Below are 23,788 nucleotides of genomic sequence, written 5' to 3' on the forward strand. Positions count from 1 at the left end.
GACATCATAGTAACGATAGTAATACTGTAGGTGGATTATCACACCGACAGCGAGTTGTAGCGACAAAGCAACTGCTCATCATTTTCACTAAGAATTGGACATTTTCTGTTGGTGATATGTTGAATTTTGATATTAAATGAGAAGTGTCATGCTTCTGAGGTTGCAGGTTTGTTGTTAGGTTCAGTATACAGCTGCAGAAAAAAGTCTGTGAATCATTTATGAAATTTATGAACACTTTATGCAGAATTTCTAAATGGGATGGGTGGGCTCTGAAAGTTTTTTTTTATTTTTTATTATGAGAGCTGTATAACACGCTACATGGTCTTTTATTCCAAAAAAGCAAGGATTTGTTTTGTCATTATCATGCTTTTTTATTTGTTTATTTATTTATTTATTTACTTATTTATTTATTTATTTAAAATATTTGAATGGTAAATAATCAATAAGATATAACATATAAATATAATAAATAACGTCATAACCAGACCAAATAGATTGATGTGTGTATTTTTAAATGATATTTATTTATTTATTTCGAGATGCTTGGTCAACATGTTTGTTTTCTTGATATTTTGTGATTTTATTTTATTTTTAACTTAGATGCTAGAATGGCTCCTTTAACACTGACCAGAGCACATGTAATGTTATGATGCATTGCTCAATTTCAAAAACGTTTGGTAGGCAGTGTAAGATTGAACAAGGGATCAAACCGCTAACCTTGTGGGAAGTGACCCACTTCTGCCAACCCACCCATGAGAACTGTGTGCTTTGGTATCATATTTAGATTGGATTTTGATTGGCATGGTACATTTTGTTCCAGGGGGACAGTTTTTTGGACAACACAGGTGCTGATGAAGGTATTTGCCTGCTTGAAGCACGTGGATTTTGGAAATGCTGTTAGTTTCACACACGCACGCACACACACACACATCACTCTCAAGGGCGTTTTCTCTCTTTTCCCGCTCTCTCTCAGTCTTTCTCACTGTTCCCACATACCAGACATGGAGAGCTGACTCCAAGGTCCACTGTCAAGGGAAACAAAGCGAGCAGAAGGACAAAAAAAGCAAGCACGAGAGGGGAAAAGAGAGAGAGAGGAAGATGAGTGAGAGTGAGAGAGATAAAGAGTGCGTGTGTATGTACAGAGACTAATCGTCCCTGACTGCCAGGGAAGCTCTTTTAAAGAGCCTCTCTCTTCTTCTGTATTCCTCTCACCTCAGCGTTCGGGAAAGACTTTTCATCCATTACACATGAGAGAGGCTTTGCCGGGGCTTTTTAGAGCTGAGGAAGACCTTTTAAATGGGTCATGCGGTATGCCCTAGGTTTCACATTTGATACCTGGTTTTTGGTCTATTATGGAATTAATTGAATATGAGCTCTTGTATCATGCGCTGCAAACTCAAGGGACGAGTGCATCACTTTTTAAATATTAATACTTCAGGTACGCATGTTGGATAGATTCTCACATTAAAATATTGATCCTAACTGTTTCAAATAATTATATTTCTATTTTATTATATTATATTTATTTAGCATTATTTAGCATGTAGCATATGCTTTGAGTGGGAAAAGTCCGATAATTTGCACTTTGGTTAACTGTAAATATTTATTTATTTATTTATGTTAAATATATATATATATAGATATGTAACTTTTGATCAATTTGATGAATCTTTACTGAATAAAAGTATTAATTTCTTCTACAAAAAAATCACTTACCCCAACATTTTTAATGGTGCCATATATATTCTTAAAGTACATAATGCTTTCTCTCATGGTTTGAGGTAGTTTGTAAGGATTATAATTTACTCTATTTTAAAACAAAATAAGTCCATATGTCCTCATTTAAAAAGCTAGGCTCTCTGTATGCCACAGGATGCTCCATTTTCACAGTAACGACTGTAAAAACACTTCGCTTAATCTCCCGACTGGTCTATACACACACAAACATTGGCAAAGCCTGATTGCCAGAAGTCTTTTTCCTTCTTTATTTACATTGTTTTCTGTGGATTGGCAAAACATTCATCTACTGTAAACCTCTACTTTCCTCTTTTTTTCCCAAGCATAGCAACAACTCCAGCATGACACTAAGGTGTAATGCAGTCAGCTTTTTTTCCTTGACACCACTAGGTTGTAAAAAAAAATCCATGAAAAGTACATTTAAAAAATAATCAAACAGCAGCTATGGTTGCCAGAACTTTAATGTGAAAAATGTTTTACAGATTGAACAAATACAAAACACAATAACGGTAACAGGATGACACTTAAATAATGCAATAAACATTAATTTAACAACACAATGTAACATAAAACTATTATGTACATAACAGAAAGAAAAAAAACACACACACACACACACAAAAAAAAAAAAGGTGAGCTGTCACACAGAGAATTCTGGGAATGTTAATTTACGGTGTTTCACTGAAAATTATATGGGTAACATTACAATAAGTTTTCATTTGTTTACATTATTTAACTGCATTATTTAACATGAACTAACAATGAACAATACTTTTACTGCATTTATTGATATTAGTAAATGTTAATTTCAACATTTAGAAACACATTTTTAAAATCAAGTTTTTACCATTAATGTATGCACTGTGAACTAACATAAACAATAAACAATTATGTTTCTAATATTAAATTAGAAATACAATGCTATTACTAATGTACTGTTAACAATATACTGCTGTTACTAATGTTAACAAATGGAACCTTATTTAAAGTGTTACTGTTATAATTCACTTCCAAATACCGTACATTTAATGGTATTTTACTGTAAAATTAGATGAATTAGATCTATTACATTTTTTCAGTGTATGTAGCAAGGTTAACCTATAAAGCAGTTAACCAATTAACAGGTTTTCACTGTACCATTTTTACTTGAATAACATTTAATAAAACTGATATCAAGAAACTTTTTTAAGCCAATATCAAGGACTGAGTTGGTGTCAAAGTCCTTCAGTCGCAGCGTGTGAAACGCGTCCGTAAGCAGGCTATAAGTTCTTCACAATGCATAACACTAAAAGGATAATATTACAGGACGTTTAACTAAAGTTTTGCAAGTGAAAGTCTCTTAAATGCGATCCGAGTGCATATTTTTATCTCCTGTGACCTCTTTGCGTAAATGCAATCATTCCTATAATGTTCCCAGTGTAGCCTACAACTTCACTAGCACACTGTGTTAAAAGATAGAGCGGTGAGCTGCAAGGGCCAAACTCAATTACCTAAAAGCAGTGTGTGCCAGCCTTTAGACAATCTACGAGGTGCCCTGGGTTGTTTGAGTAGTGTGTGTGTGTGTTGTGTGAGTATACATATACTTTCATGTTTTTGTGTGTCCTTTAGTGGCAGAGCGGGCCGTTTGCCCCCCTCGGCTACAGCGGTTGCTTTTGTTAATGGGGGAAAAAAAAGGAATTAATGGGAAAAATACAAAAAGAGAGATGCTGTCCTTACATGATGTGAAAAGCAATTTGAGTTAAAAACACTTCAGAACCCAATTTCACGCTTTTGCCATTTCCCTCAACCGCCATTTTGCTCTCCTGTCTCCTAACCGTTGTTGTTTTGTATGGGAACAGCAGCCTGTAATGTAAAGCTGTGGCTGGTGGTGTTGCATTGTTTCTTGAAAAGTGGGATGTTGGGACAGTCTCTCTTTGGGTGCCATCTGCCTCTCTCCTTAATCACTCATCACATTTACATCTGATAGTTCCAGCCAGTCCACATGAACGCATATGCAGCCTCATGCACGTGTGATTTCATGCACATCCAGGAATAATTTCCATGCTGTTGTTTTTGGATGCTTCTGTAACACATTTCAACTAGGGCTGGGTGATATTTCCAAAACTGACATTTTAATGTGCTTTTTATTGGGCCATTAAGTTTCTCAAAGACCTTGTCATACTTTTTGCAATCCTTGTCTTGTGAGTCAGAACTATGAGAGCTTTAAGACAGATGTTTCAAGTCTCTGATTTACACTTCAGTAGCAAAATCAGCATAAGGTTTTTAAATGTTTTTGTAAAGTCTCTTATGCTCATTAGGGTTGGATTTATTTGAACAAAGATACAGTAAAACTCTGATATATCTTTTCAAGGTTTCTATTCTGATGAATAGAAAGTTCAAAAGAACAGCATTTATTTGAAATAGGAATCTTTTGTCACATTATAATGTCTTTAGTGTAACTTTTGATCAATGTAATAGATCCTTGCTAAATAAAAGTGCTCTGTTGTTTAAAAAAGTTGACCTCAAACTTTTGAATCTTTCTAACCTCAAACTGTAGAGTATATATGTGTGTATATATATATAGATAGATAGGATGGATGGATGGATGGATGGATGGATGGATGGATGGATGGATGGATGGGTGGATGGATGGATGGATGGATGGATGGATGGATGGATGGATGGATGGATAGATAGATAGATATTATACAGCATTTATTTAAAATAAAAATCTTTTGTAGCAATATACACTACCGTTTGGGGTAATTCATTATTTTTTTTATTTTTAAGAAATTAATAATTTTAGTCAGCAAATTTGTCAATTTTGATTGGTTAAATTGATAATAATTTTTTTAAATATATTTAAATTGATAGAAAAGATTTATATTTTGAATAAATGCTGTTCTTTTTAACTTTTTATTCATCAATAGAATAAAAAAAAAAAAAGTATTACAGGTTCCATAAAAATATTAAGCAGGACAATTGTTTCCAACATTGATAATAAATGATGTTTTATAAACAAAGTTCAGGAGGAGCACGTTCAAATAATCAATCCAATCTACTCGTCACCAAACAATTATGTCTACCCTAATCAGCATGACAAGAAGTATATATATATCCACACTGTCAACTCACCTAATATTCCTTGACAGTTTTCCAGCATCCCTCCACCACCCCGACTCCTCACTCTTGGCTTAATCTTTTACAGCCAGGAATACGGGGGGAGTACTCTGGGTTCGGGCCGAATACCGAGCCCGGAGCCCTCTCCTCGGACAGCACGCCAAATACGCATTTATTCTATCTAACTTATTTGTAAGTGTGAACTAGTGAACTGAGTATTAAATCAGCATATTAGAATGATTTCTGAAGTAAACTTTTGACCAAATCGACTAATCGCATTTTGCTTATATAATATGTGCGTATATATATATATATATATATATATATACACGCATATATTATATAGACAAAAACTTTTATATTAGAAGTAATTAATCACGATTATTCGATTCGACTGCACTTATTATATATATATATATAGAATGTGACCAAAAATAAAGAGAGAGATAGCTCTGCCCTACTTTCAGCATTGTGTGTGAGTGGAGAGCACATGCTTTCTTAGAGCCAAAAATGCCAGTAGTTAATTTGGAGTAGGACCATCACCTAAAGCGTTAGATCAGAGATTATTCATGTGAGAATCAAGCACTGAAATGCTTTTGGCAAATATTCAATAAAGCATATGCATATTGTACTGTATGTGTTTAGTATTTGCCTTCTAATTGTGTCAACAATATCATCATTAATTCATGTCACAATTCAGTTTTTGTGTAAACATATGAACAGGGCAGTGCCTCTGGTCTCACTTTTAGTGTGTAGATGTGCGTTACTGAAGTGGCTGACGTGACTTTGCCAATGGGACTTGCTCTGGCTTGTTCAATTCTAAGGTCATGCTTCTGTTGAGTGGTCATCACAGAGCAGATGTGACTGTGACTCAAACTATAGATTTAGCCAAAACCACTCAAAAACATTTAGCAGCCGCATAGCAACGCTCTGGCAACCACTTTAATGATATGTGATAACTTTTGCATGGGAAAGCACCACTCTGAAAATTCCTTTTACCCTTTATAACCTTAGTCTACTGACTAACTCATATAATCTCAGTATTACCATATCAGGCTCATTGTAGCGTGAATCCTGGTGTCAATGGGAATATAGTAGCTATCTCTTGAACAGAGCGGTTGCAAAGAGAGAGGAGTGTCATCAAATTGTGTCGTCTCAAAGGTCAATGCCGCTTATTTCCTGGAAGGGCTCGACATACATTACCCTCGCTCCGACGGGACATCTTCCACAAAGCAGCATGTCTGGCTACAATACCATCCAAAAATAAAATGAAAGCTTTGATCACTGTGGAACACCATGGTTTGATTAGTGTGTGTTTTTATATATATATATATATATATATATATATATATATATATATATATATATATATATATATATATATATATATAATTTGAAACTCTCTAAAACCTATATCCTAAGCATAACAGGTTGTTAGTCATAACTTGATCTTCTATTTTATTTGTAGATATAACCAACTGTATATATTCCTTTTTAAAGTTTTTTTAGTTTTTTTTACCAATAAAACTCAGTACAGACAGGCAAAGATGTAATTATTACATTATGAAATAGTTCAAAATATAAATATGCATATTGTGTACAGTTCATACTGTAGACTCTTGTTTCGTAGTTTTTATTTTTAATATAGTAAAAACATGTTCTGATACAGAGAACGAAAGATTCCAGAAACGTGTGTGTGTGTGTGTGTGCGTGTTTGTAATTAGTGTGTGCCTCACTTCTAATACATTATTAGCAGGCTCTTCCAGCAGAATGAATAGGATGTTTTCGTAATGACCTCCCTCGTGGCATCCCTCCCATTTTTCCGTTTGTTTTTTGTTTTTTTTATTTGCAGCTCATGCAAATTATGCTGCTGCAGAATCAGCACTGAGTCTCCTGGGTTGCTTCATGCAATTTGTTAGTGTTAGACATTCGATGTGAATCAAGTTTATATGTGTCTAATCAGTAATCATTAGCTCTCTTGCTCTCTCTCCTGTACACTGGGTGACTCCATTTTTTCTCAAGGCTTAGTCTATCATCCGTTCAGAGTTTTTCTGGATCGATGTTCAGAGCGTGGGCTGCCAATGCAATCATGTGCAGCTCAGGAGAGATTGGAAGTGACTGCAGCGAATTGACGCTAGTTGAAATGACAATGGCCTTTTGGATGGGAGTGAATGGAGAGAAATGGATGTGATCTTAGTTCTGTCTGTGTATGTATGTATGTGTGTTTGTATGAAGGAAAGTGTCACTAACATAATTTTTTTCTTTCTTTTTTTCCCTTTTAATTACATTGTTACTTTCAGAGTTTTATTGAAGACAATATTTTCAGAGGCCACACACACACACACACACACACAGATTTGCATGTGAATACATGAACACTCACATGTGTGGCTCTTGCTTGAAGATTACTCGAGTAACCGACACTAGCGTCGCACCACATAGATGTTGTTGGAGTGTAATTAAGTTTTCCTCTTGCAGTGAGGGGAGAATCTGAAACTGTGTGGGATGAGGGTTTGGTTAGGGGGCGTATGCAAATTTTCTGCAGCATTAAAGATTAACCAATGATTTTAGAAGTTAACCTAATTACATAGAGCTATTTAAAGGTGTACAGATGATTCGGTCATAAAACCAGCATGCTGTCTAATGTGCTGAGTGCTTCTCTCCTCTCTTGTCTTTTCCCTGAGTAATGCCTCATCAACATTACTTATTTGTACTTCTCACTTTCTCTCTCTGTCTGTCTCTCTCAATTTTATTTTAATTTCAGTTGAGTGTACTTCGTTGATACGACAAGAACAGTACATTTGTATTGTATGAACAGTGACAAATATGTGAAATATAGTAAAAACTAGATGTACCGCATGGCGGTACAGAATATGACCGCCACTCAGGCCTGCACTGGCTTTCCACAAAAATAAATGACGTGGAGCAATTTGGCTGTATTGTGTGTTTATGTATATACCTAAAAAAAAGTAGTAGTATGTGCATGTCTGTCTGTGTGTGTGTTTATGTGTGTGTGTTTGTGTATGTGTGTGTCTGTGTGTGTGTGTGTGTGTGTGTCTGTGCGTGTATGTATGCGTGCGTACATGTGTGTGCGCGTGTGTGTGTGTCTGTGCATGTGGATTTGTATGTGTGTGTATGGGTGTGTCTGTGCGTGTGGATGTCAGTGTGTGTGCATGCTTGCGTTTGTTTGTATTCCTGCATGTGTGTGTCTGTGACAGTATCATCCTAAACCAGCAACCCTTCGCTCAACACCACCATCTACAGGCCGATGAGTGTACAATCACTAAATGTGCACATAAATGAATTTATTTTATACACCCCCATGGATGAAATTCTACGAAACTTAGCAGAGGATACCCCCAGAGGATGTCAAGTTAATCATACACATGAAATATGGTGCAGTTCTGAACATCTCAACTGAAGATAGGGGCGATTAAAGCAGAATAATATTGCATTTTCATTTTTTATGGGAGAGGCGCCCCGGGGACCAAACGAAATTTTTCCGTAAAAGTCTAGTGGGGCTACATGCCCACCAAATTTCATGTTCCCCGGTGTTTCGGTGTCCCTGGTATCGTTGACGAAAAATTCAGTAGATGACGAAAAAAAATAACAAAAATAACTTTGACAATCCCTATATGACTGCTTTCGCTAGCTACACTAGCGGCGGTCATAATAATGGTAGTGTAACAAATAAAACAAATTACTGTTCAAAACTTTTGGGTCAGTAAGAGGTTTTTTTTTATGTTTCTGAAAGAAGTCTCTTATGCTCACCAAGACTGGATTTCTTTTATTAAAAAATACAGTAATAAAAGTAGTTGTATTGTAATTTAAAATAACTGTTTTCTATTTTAACATATTTTAAAATGTAAATTATTTCTGAAGTGGCAAAACAGAATTTTCATTACTCTAGTCCTCAGTTTCACATGAAATTATTCTAATATGCAAATTTGATGTCAAAACAGTTCTACATTTCTTTCAGGATCCTTTGACGAATACAGTTTAAAATACCATTTATTTGAAATAGAATTTTTTTTAACAATATAAAAGTCTTTACTTTCACTTTTGATCAATTTAATAAATCCTTGCTGAATAAAAATATAAATTTCTTTGAAAAAATTACTGACTTCAAACTTTTGACTGTTAATAATTCAATTTCCTTTCATTTCATTTACAACAATAGTGCAGAGTAAAAAAAATAAAAATAAATCAGCACATTTATAAAAAAGAAATAAATTACAAAGATAAAATGATTTAAAATGATATTAAAGTCCATATTGCATCAAAATGTAATAATTTCCTCTTCCTCTGGAACAACTTTTCTTTTTTTCTGATGTCTATTAGGCCATGCAGGTTTAGTGATGGACTCTCTACTCTAGGTGTGTTGTGTGGAGACTGCATGATTTCTGTTGACTACTGATCTCTTTAGTCCAAACCCTCAGTGTCAGTCTTTCTAAGACAGATGGGCCGCAGCGTCTCTCTCTTACTGTCTCCTCTCACTCTCTCCCTGTCTTGCTCTCCTCAAGATGAATAATGCATTGACCAACACCAGCTGTGTTGGAAACACTCTGTTCTTACCAGGAATACACCCTGCCGTCTAAACGTGTGTTTATCAGTGTGTGCCTGTGAATATTTCTGCTAGACACAATCACACTTGAACATTTGTATCACAAAACTGAGATTCTAACCTTGTGTGTTGTTTGTGTGTTGACAGGAGAGTGAGCTTCAGCATGTTCTGCAGGAGAAAGCACGTCTGAATCTCCGGTTGTTCAACGATACCCAGAAGGCAACAAAGTATGAGCAGGTAAGCAGTCAGTCTCATTGTAGCTTACGGCTGCATGACAAACCCTCGCCATCTACTTTGCTCACACACACAATGGCATTGTAATCCATTCGCGCCATCATCTGTTCCCTGGTGGAGAGCAGTAATGGTGTTTTTGCCACTTGAATGGAAGTGGAGGATTGTTCCTCATAAAGCTGGAGGCCTTGGGCTGCCCGGCATACATTTCAGCATCCTCTAACTCAATCCGACGAGTCCCCCTGCCCCTCAGGAGCATAGCAGTGACCACCCACTCACTCATGAGATTGATGAGTTCATCTCTGAACGGGTGTATCAATGTACAGTGTATGAGTATGGAAGATTTGTGTGTAGATATAAATGTCATGCAGAGTTTGGTTTATGCTAAAGGAGAAACACTGTAAGAATAAGGTTTGACTTTAACGTAAAGAAATCACAGTTACAAATACTTGAGGAAAAAATTTGGAATTTTTGTCATAAGGAAAACATATTTGTACACTACCATTCAAAAGTGTAGGGTCAGTAAGATCAGTATGTAGACAGGAAGCGAAGTGGGAGAGAGAGAGGGCGACGGGATCGGGAAAGGTCCACGAGTGCTGCCCCCTATCGGCGCTAATTACGATTAAAACATTTTTGTTGAAAGGTTACAGTTATAATCATCATTGAAAATAATAAGAAATGTCTTTTGAGCTCCAAATCAGCATATCAGAATGATTTCTGAAGGACATGTGTAAATGGAAGACTGGAGTAATGGTGCTGAAAATTGAGCTTTGCATCACAGGAATAAATTTAATTTTAAAATATAGTAAAATAGAAAACAGATCCTAATATTTCAGTTGCTAAATAATTCTAATAATATTTTACAATATTGAATTTTTACTGTATTTTTGGTCAAATAAATGCAGCCTTGGTGAGCATAAGAGAGTTCTTTCAAAGACATAAAATAAATCACATCCCAGACTTTTAAACAGTGCTGTAAATAATTTTTCTATAAAACAACACGCAGTGCACTTTGTTGACCAGCAATAATTATTTGTGGCCAATAAATGTTTGAATTCACTCACCATTGGCCAAAAGCTCATTGTGGACCCTGAGTATCTGTCAATGGTCAGAATGTTGTGCAGTTAGTACTTTCAAACTGGCGAAGAGTCTGTACCGAAGTGCAAAAAGATTTAACGTCTCAAATAATGATGAAAATGCCATTAATACTTTAAACTGACTGAGATGAGAACTGCTCCTTCATGAATCAAGTTAATCATTTGATAAATGTCTCTTTCCATGTGTTAAAAATAGATCTTTAGTGGCATGGGCAGTTATACAGTACCATGACAGATAATTGCTCTGCATTTTATTAAATAATGTGAGGTTTAGATTTCCAAGTCACTGTTAATTAAGTGTCATTGATATAGTGTTATAGTTTTTGTTAATATTTTAAATTAGATTTTATATTTATATTTTCTTTTTTCACTTTAAGTTTAGTTAGTTTTAGTAATTTTGTTGTGTTTGTGTCATTTTTTTTTTTGTTTTCTTTTTATCCATGTATACAGTATATCGTTTTTATTATTTATTTATTAGTTTTAGTTTAATTATTTAAGTTTTAGTTAAGTTATTTTAGTACTTGTACAAAAATGAGAAATGTTGCCTTAGCATCTGGCTGAAATAAAATACGTTTTTTACATTTTTACAAGTGGCGCATTGTTGCTACTTACATATTCTTTTTTACCACTCAATTATGTCATAATAATGAGATGTTATGCATATTTACAAATGGGGATACCATTTACGAAAATGCATTACTCCCACCCACATTAACTTTAGCCAAATTATAGGCTAATTATGAGGGTTCCTTGGAAGATTTTCTACCTTATAAGGGGTCCATGGTCCCCTGTCACGTGGGTTTTGTTTCTTGTTCCTTGTTCTTGTCTGTCATGTGATCCCCAGTTCTAGTCATGTGATCCTGCCATGTGTTCCCTTGTCTGATGTGTCATGTTGTCATTGGGTCATTGTTTAATTGTTCACAGGTGTCCCTTGTCTTGTCATTAGTCTTTTGTGTATTTAGCCCTCATGTTTGCCCTGTGTCTTTGTCAAGTATTGAATGTTTCCTGTTATGTTGTGTAAGTTTATGTTCTTGTTGGGAGTTCCATGGCTTTGTTTTATGTTTGATTATGTTTTGGAATAAATTGCATTTGGGTTCTCACTACTACTTGCCTTCAGTGGACTTCATTCGTTACAGCCCCAAAAAGTTTGAGAACCCCTGGTTTAAATTAAGTCTCTTAAGTTTCTACCATTGATACAGGCTTCAGCAGAAGGATATATATAAGAAATATTTTTTGTCATTATTACGAGAAAATATATCATCATACCATCTCAACATAACATCTAGTGGTGTAACAAGACATCGTTATTTCGAGATATCGCTATAAAGAAATGCAACAATATGTATCAGTGATGTAAATGATATGATTCGTATATAGAGTTAGTTTTATACAAGACTTAGTTTACTGTATTTACTGTATTTGGTATAATTCACCCAAAAATTTAAATTCTGCCATCATGTCGTTTCAAACCTATAAGATATTTTTTATGAAACTTGAGGGATTTCTGTTCCTCCATTTCCGTCCCCCCCCAAGTCCATCCCTCTAAAACTTAAAATATCCCAAAAATGGCATCGTAATAATCATAATTGAGAGGTCTAATCCAAATCACATAGCATCTCATTATTATGAGAAAATATATAGTTTAAATGACATAACATCTCGTTATTACGACATTATTGAGTGGAAAAAATAATGTATGTGGTAGCAATGCGCCACTGTAGGTTCGAGTGATGAAAATGTTTTTTTATGGTTAAACTTTTAGTAAATTACAATTAGCCTGTTCCAAGACCTTCAGTCCAATTAAGAACAGTGGTCCGCCAATGGAGCTTTTCTGAGTCAAAGGGCACATTTCTTCTCCCTTTTAGCTCTTGGTGTCAATGTATTTTGGGGTATTTTCTAATCTATCAGTTTAGTTTAGTATCGGTCTACTGTTTAGAGCTTGTGTCTGTGTGTTGATCCTTAAAGGGTAAAAATTTAATTTCCTGGATAGTGAAGTGAATGTCCCTTGTGATGTTGATCTTGCGATGATGGTCTTGAAGTATGAGTTTGTGCATGTTGTCACGGAAAAGCAATTTCCTGAAGGCCCGTTTTATTACAGTGTCAAGAGTCAAGACACATTGTTGAACAAGACATTTTAAGTCAGTTTTTGGCGTGTATGTTTGTGCATAACTTAGCATATATTGGAGACTTTTCTTCAAGGGTCTGAATAGTGGATGTGAAGAAGTACTGCTCTCTGGAACTGGCAGATAGTACATTCTTGAGCAGCAGTATGTTTACAAGTGCTAGTTTGTCACAGCACTGATAGACCATAACTGCCATCACACAGACTTATATATTACCAACATACACAGCACTACATATCACTTAAGTTCTTGTTACCAAACACTGCAGTTTCTGAACTCTTCCGAAACCACACAGGTAAAAAAAACAAAGAAAGAAGCTGAATACCAGAGTCATTTAAATGTTATGTTTTGTTAGTATACTCTAGGTCTCGATTAACAGCTGATCTATAAATATAAAATGTTTTGCTCACATTTTTGGGGTGCTAAATCGAATTTTACTCGATTAGATTTAGGCTATTATTATTATTATTATTATTATTAATGTTAAAGGGATACTCCACTTTAAAATGAAAATTCTGTCATCATATACTCACCCTCATGTTGTTTCAAACCTGTATGAATTTCTTTCTTCTGCTGAACAGAAAGGAAGATATTTAGAAGAATGTCAGTAACCAGACAGTTTCTGGTACCATTGACTTCCATAGTATATATTTTTTCCTACTATGGAAGTCAATGGTACCAGAAACTGTCTGGTTCCCTTTAAAAAACACTTATTTTATATAGAATATATGGATATTTTTGTGGAAATCATGATAAATATTTTCAGGATTCTTTGACGAATAGAATAATCAGAAGGGCCGCTTTTGAAATAGAAATATTTTGTAACATTATGAATGTCTTTTACTGTCACCTAACTTTTGAATTGTAGTGTATCACATTTTCCACAAAAAAATATTAAGCATCAAATTCTGTTTTCAAAATTGATAATACATTTTTTTTCTTGAGCAGCAAATCAGCATATTAGAATGATTTCTGAAGAATCATGTGACACTGAAGACTGGAGTAATGATGCTGAAAATTCAGCTTGTAATCACAGGAATAAATTACATTTTAATAATTATATTTAAAACAAATATGTACAAAAAATATTTTACTGTATTTTTGATCAAATAAATGCTGCCTTGCTGGGCTCCATTGGTTATGTCTTCTGGTGCAGCACCTTTGAACTATAATCGTCTACTTTGGTCTTCTTTTGATGTGCACATTTTTATGGTCTCCCCTAGTTCTGTCTCACACCTGCATGTGTGATCTGTTATCTCTGATTTATGCCTGCTAGCATCAGCACCCCTGTAGCCTGCTTATGGTTAATCTTTTAGTCATGTCTGTGTCAGTATTTAGTTGGAGGCACATCTTGGCACCCAATCCTGGCAGAGCAGTGTCCTCCTGCTGAGCTGTTTCGAAGGTAGGCCTAGTCCGATACGTCCGAGTAGGTGTGTTGTCAAACGCTGTTGCAAAACACGATCCCCGCTCCCTCATTAGACATTTATGAATGCAGTTCCTATGAGGCCGATAGAAATACGGAGGAAGGTAAAGGAGAAAGAAAAAAACATCCTCAGAAATCATCAGAAAGTCTTTGTACTGTGAGTGTGTGATATTTATAAAGAATTAAAGTATAACACTTTCCACAACTTATGGTTTGTGAGTCCTAGCAGTACACTGTATGCATTTATCTTGTCCAAAGCTCAAATGCGTATGGGCGAGCTTGGGAGCAAATGAGAGTAAATCCTCACAGCCATGATTCAACATCTACCAGAAAACCTTCTCAGAGGTGTGGAAGCTGTTAGGGAAGTGAAACTTCTTATTAATTCTAATGGGTTTTGGGCCATTGATATGACACAAATATTTCTCTCCTTTCTATTAATATAAAGATACAATTCATACACCGCACCGGAATGAATATTTTACTGAAACAACAAAAATGAAGTTTTCATTTAGCCGAAAAACGAAACTCTATAATACACTCACCTAAAGGATTATTAGGAACACCTGTTCAATTTCTCATTAATGCAATTATCTAATCAACCAATCACATGGCAGTTGCTTCAATGCATTTAGGGGTGTGGTCCTGGTCAAGACAATCTCCTGAACTCCAAACTGAATGTCAGAATGGGAAAGAAAGGTGATTTAAGCAATTTTGAGCGTGGCATGGTTGTTGGTGCCAGACGGGCCGGTCTGAGTATTTCACAATCTGCTCAGTTACTGGGATTTTCACGCACAACCATTTCTAGGGTTTACAAAGAATGGTGTAAAAAGGGAAAAACATCCAGTATGCGGCAGTCCTGTGGGCGAAAATGCCTTGTTGATGCTAGAGGTCAGAGGAGAATGGGCCGACTGATTCAAGCTGATAGAAGAGCAACTTTGACTGAAATAACGTTACAACCGAGGTATGCAGCAAAGCATTTGTGAAGCCACAACACGCCCAACCTTGAGGCGGATGGGCTACAACAGCAGAAGACCCCACCAGGTACCACTCATCTCCACTACAAATAGGAAAAAGAGGATACAATTTGCACGAGCTCACCAAAATTGGACAGTTGAAGACTGGAAAAATGTTGCCTGGTCTGATGAGTCTCGATTTCTGTTGAGACATTCAGATGGTGCAGGCTGGTGGTGGTGGTGTAATGGTGTGGGGGATGTTTTCTTGGCACACTTTAGGCCCCTTAGTGCCAATTGGGCATCGTTTAAATGCCACGGCCTACCTGAGCATTGTTTCTGACCATGCCCATCCCTTTATGACCACCTTGTACCCATCCTCTGATGGCTACTTCCAGCAGGATAATGCACCATGTCACAAAGCTCGAATCATTTCAAATTGGTTTCTTGAACATGACAATGAGTTCACTGTACTAAAATGGCCCCCACAGTCACCAGATCTCAACCCAATAGAGCATCTTTGGGATGTGGTGGAACGGGAGCTTCGTGCCCTGGATGTGCATCCCACAAATCTCCATCAACTGCAAGATGCTATCCTATCAATATGGGCCAACATTTCTAAAGAATGCTTTCAGCACCTTGTTGAATCAATGCCACGTAGAATTAAGGCAGTTCTGAAGGCGAAAGGGGGTCAAACACAGTATTAGTATGGTGTTCCTAATAATCCTTTAGGTGAGTGTAGAATAAAGTTCATTTAAGAAACCTAATCAATCAATTCAATTCAATTTTTCAAAATCAAATAGAACCAGTAAAAAATAAAAATAAAATTAAGATTACAATTGTAAGAACTTGTTTTAAACGAGATTTTAAAAGATGTTTCTGTTTGTATGTACAGCGTGCAGAGTTTCACTAAGACTTTTTCCACCTTATTTTGCAACGTGGAAGAAAGCTCTCTTCTTTGAATGTACTTCCTAATCATTAGCCGCTATAGGAAATTATTAATATAAAATAATATAACAACAATTAAAAGTTTGCGTTATAAAGCAGCATAACGGACTGTTTTTCTACAGGTAAAATAACTGGAAGTGAATGACACTGGAAGCCAGAGGCATTCGAGTTATGGCTGCGCCTGCTCTTTCGTTAAAAATAAGATGGAGAATATTGGCCCACATTTCAGGCTATAGCACAAAACAGCTCCTTATGTTACGATGCTAAACTGAGAGCAGTAATGGTGTGACGTGTGAGTCATGTGAGCCTGCTCTTGCTTGAAAAGAATGGTCCTTCATGCATCACTTATTTTGTGAGCCCCCCATCTCAAATAGCTGTTTCAGAGTGAGACATCGTTGAATCTACAGCTCTGTCCCAGCTCTCAGAATGGAAGTCATCAAGATGGCAGCTGCTCCATCTACACAGCTTGTCAATCCAGTCTGTTACTGGCTCAGCATTACTGTAGGGTCTTCAACCTTTTTCAGAGACACATTGGTGGACCGAGAGGTTGTTGGAAATACATACACACTTATATTAACATTTTGAAATTAAACTTAGGGGTGGAAATATTTTGGTACCTCACGTTTCGATTCAAAATCGATTCTTGAGGTCACAGTTCGATTAAAAATCGATTCTTGATTTTGAATCAATTTTCGATTCGATATATGCACAGATTTGATTGTAGTTTACTGTTTTGTGTTACATTTCTTATTTGACTACAGTAGACAGTTTATTAGGTCTAGAAGAAAAAATATCACTGAAGTAATGTGATTTTCCTATTTTAGTCAACCTAATATTATAAAACAAATGCCATTCAAGCTGACTGCAATCATTACACACATGACTTTCAGTCTTCTGTAATAAAGCAAGGCAGCCCTGAGACAAATAGAAAACTACAATATACTATACTAGAAAAAAATTATAAATAAAATTCCTAAATGAAAATAAATAAACAATAGAAAAATATACATATTAAACAAAATATTGTTTTCAGATACAGTAGTATAGTTTCATTAACGCCTTAAGAAATACTAAAGAAACTGAATAATCAAATGTAAGAATAAAATACTGTATAGTCTTCATTGTATGAATTAAATATAAATAATAAAGATACAAAAGTGATTCAGTCAAAAGCAGTGAGTGATTTTCTTTAATTTTTTTCTTTTATTTTTTTTTACATTAATGAAATGGATGGCGTCAGTTTATTAGGCTGCTGTCCCTTTAAGAACAAATGCACGGATCTAATATACTGTTACACATTCAGTTAGTTCCCAAATATTTACATTCACATAGGACATATTCAGACTGTGTTTATGTAAATACTCCACATGATGTGCATTTTGACATAATTGTGTGTGTATTTGACCATTCAAGCACAATAAGATGTGAAAGAGAACTGTGCTTCGGCTGTGTGTCCGTCAGCGAGAGCACCGCATTGAGTCCTTTTTCGCAGCTTATTGTGATTAATAACACTCTAACGTGTCAATAACTTTAAGTAGTATTGCGAAGTTAAAGAAGTGTTGCACTTTAGAATTTTGATTTTTGAAATTTGTGAATCGATGCGAATCGTCAGAAGATAGAATCGCAGTTAATTTGTGAATTGATTTTTTCCCCCACCCCTAAAGCTTACACTGCAAAGGTATTAATAATCTGTTCTTTGCTGGTGGACTAGCTATCCGGACAGCCAAACCTCTGACAATATTACAGAAACAGTTATAAACTCTTAACTACGTACTGATGACTCTTATATTAAAAGAAAATAAATATTCTGTGCTCTTACTATTGTTTTAACCTACCTGGCCTAGATTGGACTATTCTAGAGAATGTTTGAAACTTTGCATTTCTAACACTTTGGCATTATTATGCAATATGTTATTATTATATTTCTATATATTATTGTCACATGTTGTGATGGTAGCAGTGCACAAGGAAGATCTAGTCTTTAATAAACTTCACAGGAACCAAAACACACAATACATAAAAGAATAAACACAAGCAAACAGGAACAGAAAAAAAAAAAAAACTAAAACACAAACAAACTGAACATAAACCTATATATTATATAATTATCAATGATGTAGTTTGCATTATTTATGTACATTTATGTACACATTTATGGCAAGAAACATTTAGCAGATTTTTTTTTTCTTTTGGTAACATTAGTATTGTGTTTTTACTTAACTGCCTTGTTTTTTATATATATATATATTTATTTATGTTATTTTTTTGCTACTGTAGCTGGCTAAATAGTGAAATAGTAGTATTTTGCCACTGTTTTTATACTCTTATATACATTCTTTTCCAAGGTTTTTCTTTCCTAATATATAAGGGTTATTGTAGTTGAATAAATCTAAAACCACAACCGCATTGTGTTTTATAATAAATTTTCCCTCTAAAGTATGCAAATTTTGGCAATATGAATTATACTGCCCTGTAACGGCACAATCCCTTAAACACATGAAACAACATTCACAGCATCTTGAAAAATAATAGAGAAGAACTTTAGTCAGATATAGTTGGATCATGAAATGTTGCACTTTGATATTATTGGTTAATATACATTTTTTTGTTGTATCAAAGGTGGACAAAGTTAGTACATTTTCATAAAAGATTATAAAAACTTTTTTTACTCCATCATAATCTGACACAAAAAAAGACATAGAAAAGGAATATGGTCAGTTCTGATATCATGTTCTGTTTAATTTGTACTTGAGTGTCTTTTGCCCAACACCACTATGACTATCCAACGACATGCCGGTTGAATGTCATTTCACAAGAAACAACTATACAAGCGTAATAGGTCAAACATATTTCCTCTAGAACAAGCATATTCAGCTGTAATTGCAGTTTCAGTACGTGTGTGTGGTTCAGGTTGCAGATAAGAGATGAGTGTCAGATTGGACAGGCGTGGAGTGTGTACTTGCTACCTCTGACTCTGTCAGCTCAGCTTTTTTATCATGACTGACGCTGCGATCGATACAGGACGTCAACCCCTCTGCTCTCGGTCTCTAAATACACGACTCTCACCCCAGAGCTCAGTGCTGACTACACATGCTCCATTTATCGCATAAAAGTGAATGAAGACAAACAGAAAATATCATTTTCAAATGATCAAAGTATTTAATAGCAAAATGTAATTATTTGAAGAAACCTTTTCATAATATGATGTAACAGTGGAGATGTAATGTTATTATTATCATATTATGTATTATATTCTTATAGAATTATATTATTGTGATATAAGATTTTAAGATTTTAAAGGTGTACAAAGTAATCTTTTCTCATTTCAAACATTTTACACAAAGAAACAAACTACTTTTGAAAAATATGTTCAGAATTTATTAACACATTTACGACAAGATGCAGTTTAATTGTTCTTTTGGTAATATTTTAATTAGTAATCATTTAAATAAAAAAATAAAAAATTATTTTATTTTATTTTGATTAAATTGTATCTTATATCTGGCTGTTGGTGAAATATTAGTACTTTGCAGCTGTGGCTACATACTTAAACTGAAATAACATTGGAGCAGATGTGCTGGTCAGGATACGAGCGTCTAGAGCTGCCCTCTCAGACCCTGATGTTTATAAGAGTATCGTATGCTGGAGGTTGGTATATTGTTGAACGATTTCACCTATTAGCCTTGTGGCCACATGCGTCCAGATGGTGTTATTCATACGTGATCTTCCTCTACCCCACTGCAGATCCAAAGACAACCACTGCAGTTTGATGCTCACAACTACTATCTTAAACTCTCACCTTCAGTAGTTGGTATGAAATAAATGAACTAAATCATCTTTTTTGGTTTCCTCTTCTAAATTAAACTTACATTTTTTATTAAATGTAGCCTAAAGAGAGAGCTGGAATATAAGGGTGGAACAGGGCCTAAAACAGGTCTTTTTTTATAATTTTTTTGCAGGATTTTATGACCTTTCACCTTTCTAACTGAAGTCAGAGGGGGAAACAGTGTAAGCCTGAAGACATTCTTGATTAATCTCTCTCTCTCTCTCTCTCTCTCTCTCTCTCTCTCTCTCTCTCTCTCTCTCTCTCTCTCTCTCTCTCTCTGTCTCTCTGTCCATAAGGTGAAAAGTGAATATGAACAGCTGCAGGAGGCTCTGTACACTGTGACAGTGGAGAGAGATTGCGCTCTGTTGGAGAGGACTGAGCTCCAAGGCAAACTGGAGAACCTAGAGCAGGTGCTGAAGGTGAGAACCAGCCAGACTCATCCGTTTAAATCCAATAATCAAAAGAAAAAGTTATTGAAAAAAAAAATCAAGCCTTTTTTTTTCCTTTCTTTTTTCCTACAGTTCTTATGATAAAATAATTTTCTATCTATCCATCCATCCATTTAAAAAAAAAAATCTACAGTTATTTAGTTTTGCATTGTAAAAAAATATCTATCTATCTCTATCCATCCATCCAGAGTTTGGTCTTTGCGTAAAAAATAATGTCACAAATAATATTAACTATATATGGCCCTAAAATATGATATGTATTTATGAAAAATACAATTATAATTTTTTTTCCTTTAGATTTTTTGAAGAAATTATACATTTCATGAGATTCACCATATTAAGCCATTTCAACCTAAGATTAAAGTGTTATAATGTAGAATCAAGAAATAAAAAGTACGATGTGGATATCTTTCTCACTGGTTACCTGATTAGCCTTCATATATGTTGAGTCGTCAAGCTCAATGGTGGCAAAGTGAAAATGTTATAGTCCTTTATGTAGAGTGAATTGTGTCAGTATACAAGCTCATGTTTCAGGAAACCCAGCTGGCCATGTTTAAGGGCGATTTAGATCATGACCTCCACTTTCATCTATGTTTTCAAACCTTTTTTTCTCCCTTTGTACTCTTTTATGGCATCACAGGATTCTTTTTTTTACCTTTTAGAGCTGTCGTACACCCTCAAAGTGTGGATCTGTGAGTCCTGGAGCGCCCTAACCCTCCCCTAACGTCTAACCCTCTCCTGCCCCTTCCCTGTCCCTGCCACCTTCCATATTTTTCATTCATCAGGTATATCTAAAGACTTTACAGAAGCCAGCACTAACTGAATGTTGACCTTATGACTGAATACTAACAGCTGATCTGGATGCCGTATGTGATCTGAATGGTCGGCCAGCTAAGGCACTGTGGAATGCATTTGTGCATGACACAACAGTTATGCACAATTTCACCCTCCCCTCACGAAGTAAACTAACCCAGCTCTTCTTTTGAATGTGAGATACACACACTTAATATTGTTTTAAAAAATATGCAATTATGTTTTCATTTAAGTTATAAGATGACAGTTTTGCAGAATGTACAAAGTGTGAAATATGTTGAAACTATCAGCCTTGATATACAAAAAAAAAAGGAACCAACTAATCTAGTAGCATCACAATATTGTATTGCTTTAGTTGAGTATAAACCAATAAAATAAAATTTGTATTCTATGGTAATATCTGTCTAGATTTTATGCAGATGCCTTATTATTAGCAAAATAAGCTGGAACAGTGTAATCATTAAAGGATCTTGAGGGGGGTTATTTTGCAATTACGACTGAGCAACTATACATTTAGCATAAAATACTTTTACATACTGAAGCATTTTAATAAAGAAAACAGTTTGTTTTTATTACATAGCTGTTTGGGGGTGGGGGGTAAATAAATAAATAAATAAATGAATGAATGGTCACAAACCCAAAATAATACATGAATGAATCAGTGAGTGAGTGAGTGAGTGAGTGAGTGAGTGAGTGAGTGAGTGAGTGAACGAGTGTGAGTGAGTGAATTTGTGAGTGTGAGTGAGCGAGTGAATGAGTCAGTGAGTGAGTGAATTTGTGAGTGAGTGAGTGAGTGAGTGAGTGAGTGAGTGAGTGAGTGAGTGAGTGAGTGAGTGAGTGAGTGAGTGAGTGAGTGAGTGAGCGAGCGAGCGAGTGAGTGAGTGAGCGAACGAGTGAGTGAGTGAGCGTGTGTGTGTGTGTGTGTGAGTGCGAGTTAGTGAATTAGTGAGTGTGAGTGAGTGAGCGAGAAAATGAGTGAGAGAATAAGTAAATAAATAAATTAAATATTTAGCTGTTAAAATGATTAAGCTATTTAATAAGTAAAAAGTACTTGATAAACTATTTCAGACATACAAATGAGACACTTTAGATTTTTATTAGATGCTTTGTCCCATTAGCAATAATCATAGAGATATTCACTAACATTTGATGATTAGATAACCCTAACATATTTCACACACAGTACAGTTTATTCATCCTCTGAAGGTTAGATTATTCTAACCTTCCTCTTCCCTGCACTCCTCTTTAATAGCAGCATGGAAAATTCCTCCTCTACCCTTTATCCCCTGTAACCTCACCTGTCACAAATGGAAAGAAGATTGCTAGGTTTTGTCACTGTGTACTTTTAACAGGTCAGAAGAGCTTCTGGGGATGATGCCGGGCAGTAATCTGCGCTGTTGAACATGCTGTGTTGTTTGCACACACCCTTTCATGTACAGAGCCGTGACTGATCATGCAAAGCTCCGTGGCTGTGCTTTGTCTGGCTGATTGACATGATGCTTCACTTCTGTTTTTGATTTACCTGAAGGGGTGAAGCAAATGACAAAACCTGATTGATGGTGACATTTTGCTCTTGTTTTCAGTGCTTAAAGGAATAGTTCACCCAAAAATGAAGATTCTGTCATCATTTACTCCCCCTCATGTCATTTCAAACCCATATGCTGTTGTTTTTTGTTTTATTTTAGTGACCACATCTATATTCCAAGTTTTCTACATTCATATGATACCTTTGTTTGATGAACAGACTGAAATTGAGTTGCTATTCACTAAAAATAATTAAAAGAAACAGCCTATGGTTTTAGAATGACTTTATTTTTGGATGTACTGTTCCTTAACTGTTCTTTAGTTTTTAGAAGACTATAAATAAGTGTACATATTCTCAAGGTGTTAACACAGTAAGGGGCCATCCACACAGAATGTGTCTTTGCATTTAAAGTCAGCATGGATGGAAGTTTCGATAGTCTTTTCTTCCTTATATTGTGGCGTATACATCTGAGTGAAACTGCTTCTCGTAGGGCTGGACTAGATTTTGTCCATTGGGAATCTATTGGATTGTTGTATGGTTGTGGTTTTCTATTGATGTGATGTCATGTGAGTGACAGGTTGTCCCGCCCTCACACCAGTAAACACATCATCAGAGAAGAGACGTCACTGCAAGAGGGAGGGGAAGTTATTTTGTTTAAAGATTGCGAGGGCACATGAATTTGAACAAAATACAATAAATACTGCAATATTCCATACAAATTTAAAATTTTCCATTTTGATTTAATGGTGACTTCATAAATGCAAACGCAAGGCCAATGGAATAAAATAAAAACCCAACATTTAGAGACGCTTTTTAGAAAGGTTAACTTCTTGAAACATGAGACATTTTTATGAGACCGTCAAGCGCAGTCAAACATGCATGTTTACATAGAAAAACTGGAACAGTGTGCACAGCCCCTAATTCTGAGTTTATGTGCTCAAGTAAGACAGAAATCTTAGCGTTTAGATGAGATACTACAGGATTAGAAGGGATTTCTGTCTTT

The 23,788-nt window shown here is 35.4% G+C and overlaps 1 protein-coding gene across 2 annotated transcripts in view; it reads left to right on the forward strand.

Moving 5' to 3' along the window:
- The window catches only part of rimbp2b (RIMS binding protein 2b), a 139,660-nt gene that overhangs the window by 69,810 nt on the left and 46,062 nt on the right, over positions 1-23,788 (forward strand). For both annotated transcript variants that reach the window (XM_082188069.1, XM_082188070.1), the window contains exons 4-5: positions 9,548-9,637; positions 20,295-20,417. In XM_082188069.1, the coding sequence (XP_082044195.1) occupies positions 9,548-9,637; positions 20,295-20,417 (213 nt within the window). The remainder of the gene's footprint in view (positions 1-9,547; positions 9,638-20,294; positions 20,418-23,788) is intronic.

Source organism: Leuciscus leuciscus (genome assembly GCF_965113295.1).
Source record: "Leuciscus leuciscus genome assembly, chromosome: 13".
Taxonomy (NCBI): Eukaryota; Metazoa; Chordata; class Actinopteri; order Cypriniformes; family Leuciscidae; genus Leuciscus; species Leuciscus leuciscus.